This window comes from Staurois parvus, unplaced genomic scaffold (genome assembly GCF_062004578.1).
Source record: "Staurois parvus isolate SC_StPar_1 unplaced genomic scaffold, SC_StPar_1.0 ptg000019l, whole genome shotgun sequence".
Lineage (NCBI taxonomy): Eukaryota > Metazoa > Chordata > Amphibia > Anura > Ranidae > Staurois > Staurois parvus.
Genome location: NW_028317815.1, coordinates 25,301,117 through 25,313,954, shown reverse-complemented (window position 1 = coordinate 25,313,954; position 12,838 = coordinate 25,301,117). Strand labels below are relative to the sequence as shown.

The 12,838-nt window shown below is 41.0% G+C and overlaps 1 protein-coding gene across 5 annotated transcripts in view; it reads left to right on the top strand.

The window, feature by feature from the left end:
- The window catches only part of CACNA2D1 (calcium voltage-gated channel auxiliary subunit alpha2delta 1), an 857,854-nt gene that overhangs the window by 202,058 nt on the left and 642,958 nt on the right, over positions 1–12,838 (top strand). For all 5 annotated transcript variants that reach the window (XM_089685880.1, XM_089685888.1, XM_089685869.1 and 2 more), the window contains exon 3: positions 317–433. In XM_089685880.1, the coding sequence (XP_089542006.1) occupies positions 317–433 (117 nt within the window). The remainder of the gene's footprint in view (positions 1–316; positions 434–12,838) is intronic.

The following is a 12,838-nucleotide window of genomic DNA, read 5'->3' as shown; positions in this document are numbered from 1 at the left end:
TAATTACAGGACACTTCACAGCTCTCAATCATTGAGCTCATATCCCACTAACTTTGCTGCTAACAGTGATGAAGAGTAATAGTATTATGCAGGAAAGGGAAACTGCTATCAATATATATAAGTAAGTCAGAGGTCAGTCATTAGAGTATTGGAGTAAAGCAAACGTACTCACCACAATTAACATAAACCGGTAGCAGAATATCATTGCAAGCATAATATGTAGTTGTACACCATGATGGACACCAGACAACAGACTCCTCTGCATATTTAGCATGTGTGTTCAACTAATCCTGATTTTTTTTCTTTTTTCTTTTAGATTTACATGAAGAACAAGAATTTGTACACTGTGGAAGCCAATAATGCACGTCAGTTGGTCGAAAGTGCTGCAACTAACATAGAAAAACTACTACGGAACCGCTCTAAAGCTCTTGAGGTAAGTGATACATTTTCCTATAAATTTTTGTGTAGTTTAACTTCAAAATGTAATACTATAGATAACTGCAGCAGTATTTTAGATCACTAAACAGGAGCTCCAGTACACCTATCAACATATAACCATGTACGATATGATATGATAGGCTCATTTAATACAATCATTGTTCAAAAACAAACAGAATAGTTTTTGTAAATACAAAAGGTGCCTAATACATATTGGATGTTAATTGATTTAACCTCTTCACAGTGGCCAAACGCAAATGTGCGGCATCCTGGCGTCTGGGCCTAGACTCCGAGCGTCTGCACATTTGTGTTCTATTAAAAAAACACATGTGCTGAGAGCGCACACCCTGTGCGCTCCCAGCACACATGTCCGGTACTCACGGAAAGGTCCCGATCTCCTCTTTCGATCGGGACCTTTCCCGATCATGTGACCGTTGTGACGGCGTGTCACGGTGGTCACATGACCCTAAACCCGGCCCCGCCTCCCGGCTTCTGAAACCCTTAAAGGGCTGGGAGGCGCCTGGCGCGAAGGGGTTAAATATGCATTTGCAGTACCAAGCAGTGTACCCCCAGTTAGTATCTCTACTCATTTAGACTGAGGCACTAAGTGGCAATAGCAGTGTACTCGCTGATTCATGAAAGGGTTATGGGGTTATGATGTGCTGACAGTTGATAAACCTTTTTGAAATTATATAAACATACTCATATTCAAATAAATGAATATAATAATAATAAAAACTCAAAAATTAAAAAAAAAAAAAAAAGTCCAATACAAAGTGTCCCAATAAAAATGTCCCAATCCAAACAAAAATAGTGTCCAAAATGTCCCAATGTTCAAGTTTTATCATCCAATAGGAAGAAGTTCCATTTCGTCCCGTGGTACCTCAAAAAAACAAATTTAAATAATCTAGTGCATTACCTTTAAAGATAATATAATCACTCTGTGCAAAAACACAAAAACACAAAAACTGTGCAAAAACTATATATATATATATATCTCTTCCGTGCACATATGAGTTAACTGTGACCACTCTGTGAACACTCCAACACTGTGTATCCACCAACACCAATAGTATTAAATACTATTACCCTCTGTATCCATATACCAGCATCCAATGAGATCTTCTAATTTGCTCCCAAGAAATTATTCCAAGGTCCTCAAAAGACAAGAAGGGTCTCAAGGCTCATATTCAGGGTATATTTAAGAAATCTTTAATAGCCACTTACATTAAAACTTCATTAATCCAGCTTCCAACATGGTTTTTGTGTGAGCTCTATCAAACAAATGCAAATGCCATGTGTTGACAACCCACAAAATGGCCGCGGCGACACTTCCGGTCTGCGTGCGTGCGTCACAACGTCACACCCTTAACGCGTTTCGTCACTTCCGGACTTCGTCTGAAGGGATCCACGGGACGAAATGGAACTTCTTCCTATTGGATGATAAAGCTTGAACATTGGGACATTTTGGACACTATTTTTGTTTGGATTGGGACATTTTTATTGGGACACTTTGTATTGGACTTTTTTTTTTTTTTTTTGAATTTTTGAGTTTTTATTATTATTATATTCATTTATTTGAATATGAGTATGTTTATATAATTTCAAAAAGGTGATAATATTGTGTTACTTTCTGGGGAGAAAGTGTGACTTTTTGAGGAGTTTTGGGGGGAGGTGATTATACACATATTTAGTTGATAAACCTTTACAGTGTTGCAACCAAACATTTCAAGCATTAAAGAACAGGAACTCCACTGTGACTGCGTTTTGCGGGTGCCATATTTTCAGAATAAGTCGATATATTCCCCAGGCCTCATCCAGGAAGATGGGGGTTCAGCAGCTTCCCCTTGATTATTAAAAGGGACCAATACTGTACCTACCCATCTCTTGCCAGGATATGTTATTTGTGTGCCCAATCTCCTACCTTGACAGCAAGGATGAGACAAAGAGCAAATGCTTGGGCTCATAACGAACGTAACTCCTCACAATCAGGAGGGGAAATCTTTGGCTTCTGCAAGGTTTTGTTTCCCAATATATGTAATTCTGTAAGATATCACAGGTGCTTTATGGATTATTGTACAGGTTTTTTCTTGCATTATCACCCCATATAATGTAGGAACTCTCATAACTATAGCTGGCTGCAGTCCGATTTAAGGATAAAAATAATTGTATCGTATTCCTTTCTTCTTACTTCTAACAAACACCAATTTCTTAAATGGCCTGCATACAGAATTCTGCACAAATAAACCAGCTGCCTTCTGCGGAAGTGTACATTGCAGGCCTGGATGCAAGATAATGTAATTGTTTGGATATTGTTATGATGTCAATACACTGTACACTGTCATCTCTTAAGTGCATCTGAAACCTCTGAACTTGTTTCTATGCAAGAGGATGCTTCAGATGACAGTTGCTTAAAGTGAAGGTCATCAGATGCTGCCAAGCACAAAAATAATGCTCTTGGGCCCTGATTTTCTACCATAGAGGTGTGGGGTGGCAGACACTGTTTCCCAGGGACATGAAGTAGCTCTGTCAGTGTTTCACTGCAATACAAATTCTTCCACTTTTTACTATCTAGCTTGAAGTCTGTTCTGAAAACAAATGTCAAATGAGCTACTTTCTGAGGACTTTATTACTGTTTCTGTTATTTTTATAATTTAAGATTTATATCCAGTTTACAGTTACGGTGTAACAATTTACAAATCACTTTGATATGAAGGGAGACAGTACAAGTACTATAAAATTAAATACAAGAGGGTTAAGAGGGCCCTGCTTGTGGGAGCTTGCAATAAAAAGAGACGGGCATGTGATACAAAAGGCATAAACTGTAAGAAAGGAGCTGATGAAGAAGGTAGAAGTACAGTTTTTAGGTGGAATAGGTTTCCCTGATGAGTTTTCATGCTAAACAAAGGACTGCCTGCTAGTAGTCAACTACCTAGCAATATAAATGGATGAATAGAGTGTCTTTCCACACCCAGAAGCACATACTGAGAAACAAATATATAAAATGCTTCCTGGAGTCCCAGGTATAAAGTACAAATCAAACTACTCCTGTAATTCTTTAAGAGCCCTATGTGGAGCTACTACAACCCTTCAATCACTCTAAAAGTGTACATACATACATATGAGCAAAATGCATACAAAAAACATTTCCATTTATTTCCATTATTTTACAAGGATTATAGGAGTCTAGCAGCCCCATAAAGGATTCTTTAAGATTAAAATAAGTAGCTTTCTTTTATAGGAGTGCTAAATATTTACATCTACACAATGTACAGTAGTAAACATCAAGGACTTTTTAAATATCAACTACACATATACTTAAAGAAACCCTTGACTTTCCTCAAAAAGAAAGATTGTTTGCAACATTCATTTCTGCATTACAAACAGTTCACCTACTCAGGCTAACCCTTAAAGTCAACCTGTGGTCAGGCTGGGGACTTTACGTATTCCCATATTCATATCAAGCTGTAAATGAGCTTGAAAACAGACCCTCTATGATATCTGTAGCTGCAGATATTGTGGAGAATTTAAAATTCTTGAAAGTTCATAACAGAGGCACTGAAGTAATTTTCTAAGTTAGTTCAGGTCATCCTGCATCATCAGAAGGGAATGGAGTCTCTTGGGCTGAGAAGATAAACACTATCAACTTTGACTGCAAAAGGCCGTAATGGCAGTAAAGCCTGGGTAATAATTTGCAGAAAAGGAAATATGAAATGATAAAGTGTGTGCTAGAAGGAGGAATCTGTGACATAAATGCATATAGGATTGATCTAGATTTTACAGATAATGAAAGGAATTGCTTTAAATGATATAGTCTTTAATATAACCAGCTGCTATTCAATTCCTTTGTTGGACCAGTGTTCAAAGTGACAACCTTCTACTAACATCTAACAATAAAACACTTCAGAAGGCTTCAAAAAAATTATCAATGATAACAAAGAATTATAACGTTTTGGGTCATAAGGATGGCACTCATATTTTAATTTCCATATTAGCAGTGCTCACTCACTTGGGTATTAAGGTCACTGGCTCAAATTGGACAGCACAGAAGACAGAGAGGCTCAGGCAGCTCCATGTGTTCTGAAGCTGGTCAATTTCATAACTCTATTCTACAGTCTACAGCAACATGCTAACTTAAAAACTAGACTTGTGCAATAAAGATTATAATAAAATAAAGATTCAAACAAATCAATAAAATCCCACATGTCCCTGATGGAAGATAAAAAATGGGTTTTGCTCTGTTCCCCTACTTTACAGAACTAGGTATGAAACTAGACCAAAGCAGATGATGCCCCCCGCCCTTTCCCCATGGGGATACAAAAACTTTTTCAGTGTCCATTGGCTACCAGTTTTAACTATCTTACATTAACCCTGCATTAAAACAGTTACATGGATTTTAGGAACTTTTCATCCTAGAACTACTTTAGATCATCATATTAGGTAATTATCTACCATGTGGTTTGGCATGCATGAAAATACGGAGCGGGTGTCAATGTGTAAGAATTAATGGCACTGCTGCGCATCTGCTAATGTGCAGCATGTTTCTCTGTGGGTCAGGAATATGTGCAATTTCACATGCATTCCCCACCCGCGGCGATGTGAACCCCATATAAAAAGAAAAAGATTCTTAAAACAGTTTATGTGGTTATTGACCCTTGAATATGCAAAGGTTATACATCCTCTTCTATGACTCAGTGATATTCTATATGTCTTTTTCTGAAAGCCCATTTGTGTTTATACAGAACATTTTCAAAGTGTAGAGTAATTATTCCGTATTCGTCTTTTTATATTTAGCTAATGTAATATAATAAGGAATGCTAAGGGATTGCCTCGACTACAAAATGAATGGTGGAAGAGAGAACGGGGGGACAGGTGAACAGAAGAGGCTAGAGCATTTGTCCCCTGGGCTAGTACTAATCGGATATATTGGGCTGGTGGCCTTGAATCGTGGCAATTCATTATCCAGACATCGACCAGAGCTGGACCTGTAGACAGTGACATATAGTAGGTATTATAGAGGGAAGTGTTACGGCAACGTCTTCCCTTAAGGCTCTGAGACATCATTTGACCAAATGTGGAAAGCTGATGTTGAAAGATGCACATCCTTTAGAAACACTTTTCTTTATCCTTGCCCACCAGCCACTGAAATACTTTCCATGGTACGCTTTCTTAAGCTCACAGAAATCTGTCCCTGTCATAGAAGAGTCATTCTGTTCTTTTTGCTCCCAAGGTCAAAGCTCACCAGTTCTCCCCTGGGGAGGGCAAATCTTATCTTCTCTCTCTTTCTCTTCCCTCTTTCTCTTATCTCTCTTCCCTCTTTCTCTTCTCTCTCTCTCCTCTCTCACTATCCCTCTCTCTTTCTCCCTCTCTCTCTCCTCTCTCTCCCCTACTAGCATATATTTTCCCCATTCCTCCTAACAAATACCACCTCCCTTCCCAAAATCCCCATTATATTTCCTAGAAAAATTGGAGATGAAAGAGCCAGAAGGAGGTAAGCTGTGTTGTGCTCTCTGGACTCTCCCTCCTGTTGTCCATGCAGCACATGAGACATGATCACTGATAGATCGTATGGGACTGTACACACACACACAGTATGATTACCATCCCCTACCTCCACAGTGACATATACAGCACCCCCTCCATCCGGTCAGGTCTGTCTCTCCCTCCAGCAGCAGATGTTGAAAGATGCACATCCTTTAGAAACACTTTTCTTTCTTCTTGCCCACCAGCCACTGAAATACTTTCCATGGTACGCTTTCTTAAGCTCACAGAAGTCTGTCCCTGTCATAGAAGAGTCATTCTGTGCTTTTTGCTCGCAAGGCCAAAGCTCACCAGTCCTCCCCTGTGGAGGGCAAAACTAATCTTTTCTCTCTTTCTCTTCCCTCTTTCTCTTCTCTCTCTTCCCTCTTTCTCTTCTCTTTCTCCCTCTCTCCTCTCTCTCACTATCCCTCTCTCTTCTCTATTTCTCCCTCTCTTTCTTTCCTCTCTCTCTCTCCTCTCTCTCCCCTACTAACATATATTTTCCCCATTCCTCCTAGTAAATACCACCCCCCTTCCCAAAATCCCCATTTCACTTCCTAGAAAAATTGGAGAGGAAAGAACCAGAAGGAAGTAAGCTGTGTTGTGCTCTCTGGACTCTCCCTCCCGTTGTCCATGCAGCACATGAGACATGATCACTAATAGATCATATGGGACTGTACACACACACACAGTATGATTACCGTCCCCTACCTCCTCCAAGGGCTGCTGATCTCAGGGCAGCAGGAAATGTGGGCAGGGGATGGTAATCATAGTGTGTGTGTGTGGTCCCATACAATCAGGGGCGGACTGACAACTCATGGGGTCCCCAGGCAATAGGGGATCATGGGGCCCTTGTCCTTGCCCAAACTCAAAAAAGCCTATGAAAAAAGTACCAGGGGCATCTCATGGGGCCCCCTACTGACCCCGGGCCCTCAGGCAGTGCCCGAGTTTCCAAATGGTCCGTCCGCCCCTGCATACAACCTATCAGTGACCCTGTCTCATGTGCTGCATGGACGACAGGAGGGAGAACCTGGAGAACACAACTCTGCCACTTCTCCTCTCCCTGCTCCAGGTTTTCCCCTGGTCCCAGCTCTGAGTGTGGGCGGGGGAGGAGCTCAACAGTCACTCAGAAACACCAGGCACCCGCTCCATCCGGTCAGGTCTGTCTCTCCCTCCAACAGCAGAAATCCTGCAGGAGGGAGAGGGGGAGAAACCAGCTTTCAGCTGCAGGATGGAGAGATACACAGGGCATCTATCTGCAACTGCTCTCCCCCATCACACCGATCCTCCTGCTGTCCGGGTACCCCTCTGATGATTGCTCTGCATGTGTCAGTCTGCCACTGCTCACAGGGTCCCCTCTTGGGTTGGCGCGCCCTAGGCAAATGCCTTGTTTGCCTCACAGTAAATACACAGCTGAAGGCAGCACTGATATTATCCTCTGGTCGAGTCAGGAAGAGTTGAAGCCTCCTATTCAAGTCTATGGTGCCGCTACGCAAACGCCCGGCCGGCATTTGCGGTGCGGTTGCGATGTGGTTGCGGGGTGTTTGCAGAGCGTTAACACCATTCAGACTTCATTATAGGCATTTGTGCGGCGTTTTTAACGCTTGACAAATGCCTAGCAACCGCAGCTAAACCGCACATGTGGCGTTTGCAGAGCATTAAAAACGCTCCGCAAACGCCGGACCAATGCTTGTCAAATGCTATAGGGGCGTTTGGCAAGAGTTGCAAAAACAGTCAAGTGTGAACGAACCCTTAGACATTTAGAAACCCAGCCAAGAAATGCACAGGCACCAGGATATACATGACCAGTATCTTAGTCCAGGATGTACATGCTGACCCTGCATAGTACCTGGTGCTTCCTTCTGGTGATGTCACCATCCTGTCTCTCTATCTCTTCCAATCAGAGAACACTTTGCATTCATTGAGAAAATGCAAAGTAATCTCTGAATGGTGCCCTTGGCAAGTGGCCAACCTTCTGTGCTTAGAATGCATCAGGCCGGCCACTCAGCACGGGACCCTGAGGAAAGTTGAGATCTTGGGAGTGGCAGTGTCTTCTGTGGTTTCCAGCTTTCAGGTGCATTGGCATTCAGTGGTTAGTAAAAAAAATGGAAACACTACATGATTTGCAGGTGTGAATGTGACAACATGTTTTGTACTGAAAGTGGAAGTTATGTAATATTCTTTTGCTTCCACTATGTGATGAGACACCTAGCTTATTAGTGGGAAGTCTCATTTTCATAATTCCCTTTCTGCGCGGCTAGTAATATGGATTCATGTCAGTCAGAGCTTACTAACAAGGCAAATTGTTGGTGGCCACTTAGCTCGTGCCTCTCTGATTGAAGTTGCCAGTTTATTTGCCGTATCACGAATTACAGTATCAAAGCTTATGACAGCATTTAGAGTTTCCAGGAAAACGTCTGATAAGCATAAGGCTTCATGCACACTGGACGTTTTTGCATATGCTTCTAGGGGCATGCGGTGTTTTTCCCCCTGCCTTTAAAAAAAAAAAAACAGGGCCAGTGCGTCCAGGAGCAGCAGAGTTTTGGCAAAAAAAAATGCTTTACACTTCTAAACGCTGCTAAACGTGCCTAAACGCGCCTAAATGCTAGGCATGTTTAGCACTTTATTCTAGTTATTAAAATGAATAAACCCTAAATTATCGTTCCCAAGAAAATTAGTGTCCAAGCTCTTGACGCCTGTAAATGTGCCTAAAAGTTTGTAAATGCTTTACACATTTTTACAAGCATCAGGCTTTTTTCTTCCAAAACTCTGCTGCCAAGAGGAAAGACTTCTAGGAGAATTTTCAAAACGTCCCATGTGCATGAGGCCAGTGCAAGTGACATGGTCAGCTGACCAAAAGAGACAAAACGAAAAGACATTGTTAAGGATTGTGACCCAAAATAAGAAATCAACTTTGCAAAAGGGACTGCAAAGGTCAATCTCAGTCCCAGGATGCCTCCCACCTGTTAGCTAGGTGTCTCATCACACAGCGGAAGCAAAAGAATGTTACATCACTTCCACTTTTTATGCAAAACATATCATCACACCTGCATATCATGTAGTGTTTCCGTTTTTCTTTTTTTTTTCTAACCTCTTTAGTTACATTGGTCTAAGCTAGACCAATGTAACTGTAAAAATGGACCATGCCTAGAATTCATCTTTAGGCTCCATGTACATGGGACGTTTGGAAAACACTTCTGAACGATGGAAACTGACTGCTGGAAAACGTAGGTTAAAAAATGTCTGTTTAACCGTGTTTGCATACCACGTTTATGCACGGTTATGAACTTTTGCGTTTAAAAGCGTTTTTTAAAGATAACCTCATGAGACCATTCAAAATGCCCAGAATGCACTGAAAAACAGTAGAAAAAACTATTTCAGACACTCTGAGAGAAATAGAGAGAGCAGAAGCAGAGAAAGCAATATTTGTTGAGATTAGCTGTCTTTTTTTTCTGTGGTGTTTGGATGTGTTCCAGCTCATTTCTGTGCAGAAATTATTACAGCAGTGTCTAACATATTTTATTTCATGTGAAACCTCAAAGTATGGTGTACCAGGTCTATTTGAGTACCGGGAAAATGCTTTGCATGCATTTTTCATGATGAAAAAAGGCTCTGGACAGCATCTGGAAATGGAAGAGTTAAAAAAATTTTCCAAACACAAACGATTATAAATGTGGCAAATGTAGCAAATGGTCTCCACCTCTGAAGAAGTGTGTGCGCAAGAAACGCGTCAGTGACATCACGCCACCGATGCCACCCATTATACCTGACGCTGCTGTGATCTTGTATTTGGCTCATACCTATGCTATTGTGATTTAATAAATTTTTTACATGAATTACTACACTATGGGCACTCTCCTTGGTCTCCTTTGAGGAGCTATATTATTTATAGAGCCCTGCTGTGATCCATTCTCCAGTCCACCCATCCAGAGAGGGAATTACCTATAAACAGGCATCCATACCCACCTATCCCTTAACCTCTTAGGGACCTCTGGCCAGCTGGATCCTTTTCACATCCTCTGAGGGCACATATCCTGACATCCTGGAGGGAGATTCACCATATGTTCCAGCCCGGACCCATACCTGTGAGGGGGACCTCTGTTGATATATACACCTCATAATCTTATTATGCTTCTGGTGAGTGCGAAATTCTTACTTCACTTTACCACTGGAGCACCACCATTGGATTGAAGATTTATTCTGTGATATTCACATATATAGACTGTCCCGCTTGTACGGTTTATTTAATATTCAGGACATTTATTATATGTTGGTTTATTTCAATTTTCATTAGCGCAGCACATTCTTTGTACATTTGCTTATAAATGTGGTTAGCCACGTTTAGCCTCGTTTACATGCATTTACAAATTTCAGGCGCAAACACTTATAAATGCTGCTAAACGCAGCAATTTGCGTTTATAAGCATTTGCGTTGAAATTTTTTTTTTCAGTTCCCGATGCTGTCCAGAACCTTTTTTCAGCATGAAAAATGCATGGAAACCATTTTCAAGGTGCTCAGATGGACAAAACACTGCACACAGGAAGGAAGCTTTTCTCACATTGTAATGACCAATTCACACCTCAGCCCTCTCCCACCCTTGGAAACAAAAGATATGTTAATGACCATTCACACCTCAAATTCCTCATGAAGACCCCCTGCCAGGTGACCTTAATGACTCACTCCACCAAACACCTTTCCCAATCTTGGAAACAAAAGAAATGTTAATGAGCAACTCACACCTAGCTAATGTAAACAGATACTTCTGTGTCTGCTTATCCTCTCTGTATTTGTCTGGTACAGTCTGAAAGAGTTAATAATTTACCACTTTTCAGTGTATTCTAGGCATTTGGGCTGTTCTCCTGTGCTTATCTTTTAAAAAAAGCTTCTAAACGCAAACGCACATAAACGCGTTATGCAAACGTGGCTAAACAGACTTTTTTTAACCTACGTTTTCCAGCAGTCAGTTTCCATCATTCAGAATATGTACATGGGGCCTAAGACCAAACCTTTTTTAAAGGAAAAATACATACAATCCACTGTTCCTGCATGACAGATCAAAATTATGAATGTGGGCAGCTTTGTTTCTAAACTACTTGGCGTCATTTTTGCTTCTCTGTTGATTCCCTAAAAGAGGAGGGCAAGTACATACTAATTTAAAGGGTTCATGAAGTGTACAAAATGTGTTAATGAAAGGGGAAGAGGAAGAGAAAAAAAAGAATGAAGTTGCACATTGAAAGCTGATGGTTGTCTCCCTCAGACTGGAAGAGATTGTTGTCAGCCTGTAAGGCACGAAGCTTATGGATGCTCAAGCGTCTGCCTTCTCTGTAACGAATGCTTCCAGCAGCTGGCAGTGTACTAGAACACTGCTCTACCAAGGCGTAATGCTGCTCAAGTTGTTCAGCTGACAGTAAGCACAGCCTAATATGCAGTGCAAGCAGGTGGCAATTCAAAACAGCAGCCGGGCACATGTGCGGCATTTGTAACCGATGTGTGACAAACACACATTGTGATCTTGCTGGAAATCTGGTTTAACTAATGTGCAGCATAATAAGCAAGGGAGTCCAGTAAAAATTAGAACTTGGCTCTGAGCCCATCTATTTGCTTCTCAAATAAGAGAATGTGACTTTTAAAGCGGCAAGGAGGTTGTTAAGTCATCGCTGACCTTCTTTTGCATCAGGTTTGAAGCCTGTTAGTAGTAATACGAAATAGCACGTCTTCCAGCCAATGATTTTAATAAGACTGTACAGCTCTGTATGTTAATGCTGCGACCAAAAAGACACAGTTTATGAATGCTAGACGACCCAGTGGCCTCACTGCGCATTTTTTAAGCAATTAAGCCGTAATAAAACCATAGTCGTTTTTTTTTTCTCACATCTGAGCTAAACAAGAATACCACTCTGCCTCTGAAGGGTTAACTAGAACAGGGAACACCATCTCCATGCTGAGCAGGAATATTACTAAAATATTTATTCCTGTGATGCAAAATGACCTTTTTTGCAACTCTGGCAGTATCACAAATAATTCCTTGCCCCGTTGGCTGTGTTTATGACTGCTATGTGCTCCTCTTCCCTGAAGATACTAAATAATAGGCAGATGCGATGAACAAAACACACAAACCAATTCTACTTGGAACTATTATGCAAATAACAAATCCAATTAAGTAAATTCCTTCTTTAGTTTTCTAGCTATTTAAAACTGTCATAAACTGACAAGTGCTTTTAATTCTCTATAAGTAAGTTTCACATTGTTCTTACTCATATACTCATAATGGTACTTATTTATTCGTCTGTAGTGATAAAATTCTTATTTACTTTGTTATTCGATACATTACGCTCGTTCACACCATTGAGGGGTGTTAATGCATGCACGTTGACGTGCGTCATTCAAAACAAATGAGCTGTCAACGCATTACAACACATCAAAAATGGTTCATGCACCATTTCTGGCAATGCAACCCTCAAATGTTCATCATCAAGGTAATGTGGGTGCCATTCAGAAATTGTATAAATATTCACTTCAATAAATATGAATTAATATTACCACTTCACACCAACGAACGTAAGCACAATGCAGTAGTGTGAATGGGCTTTAAATATAGACATCTTGCTCATGACAAACCTGTGTAACAGTGTAAAATAATTCTGTATTTCTGTGTACCATAATATGCCATATGTCTTATTTATTTCCATGAAGAAAAAACAAAACACACAGGGGTGATTTACTCAGGCTAGGTTCACAAATGTGCCGGTGGTGCGGTTGCGGATCCGCACAAAAATCCGTGCAGCCACACCACCCGCACAGAGGATTGTAGACCCGTGGGCGGGTGCCATTAGTTATAATGGCACGCCGCTCACTCCGGAATACGCAACTATACTGGGAA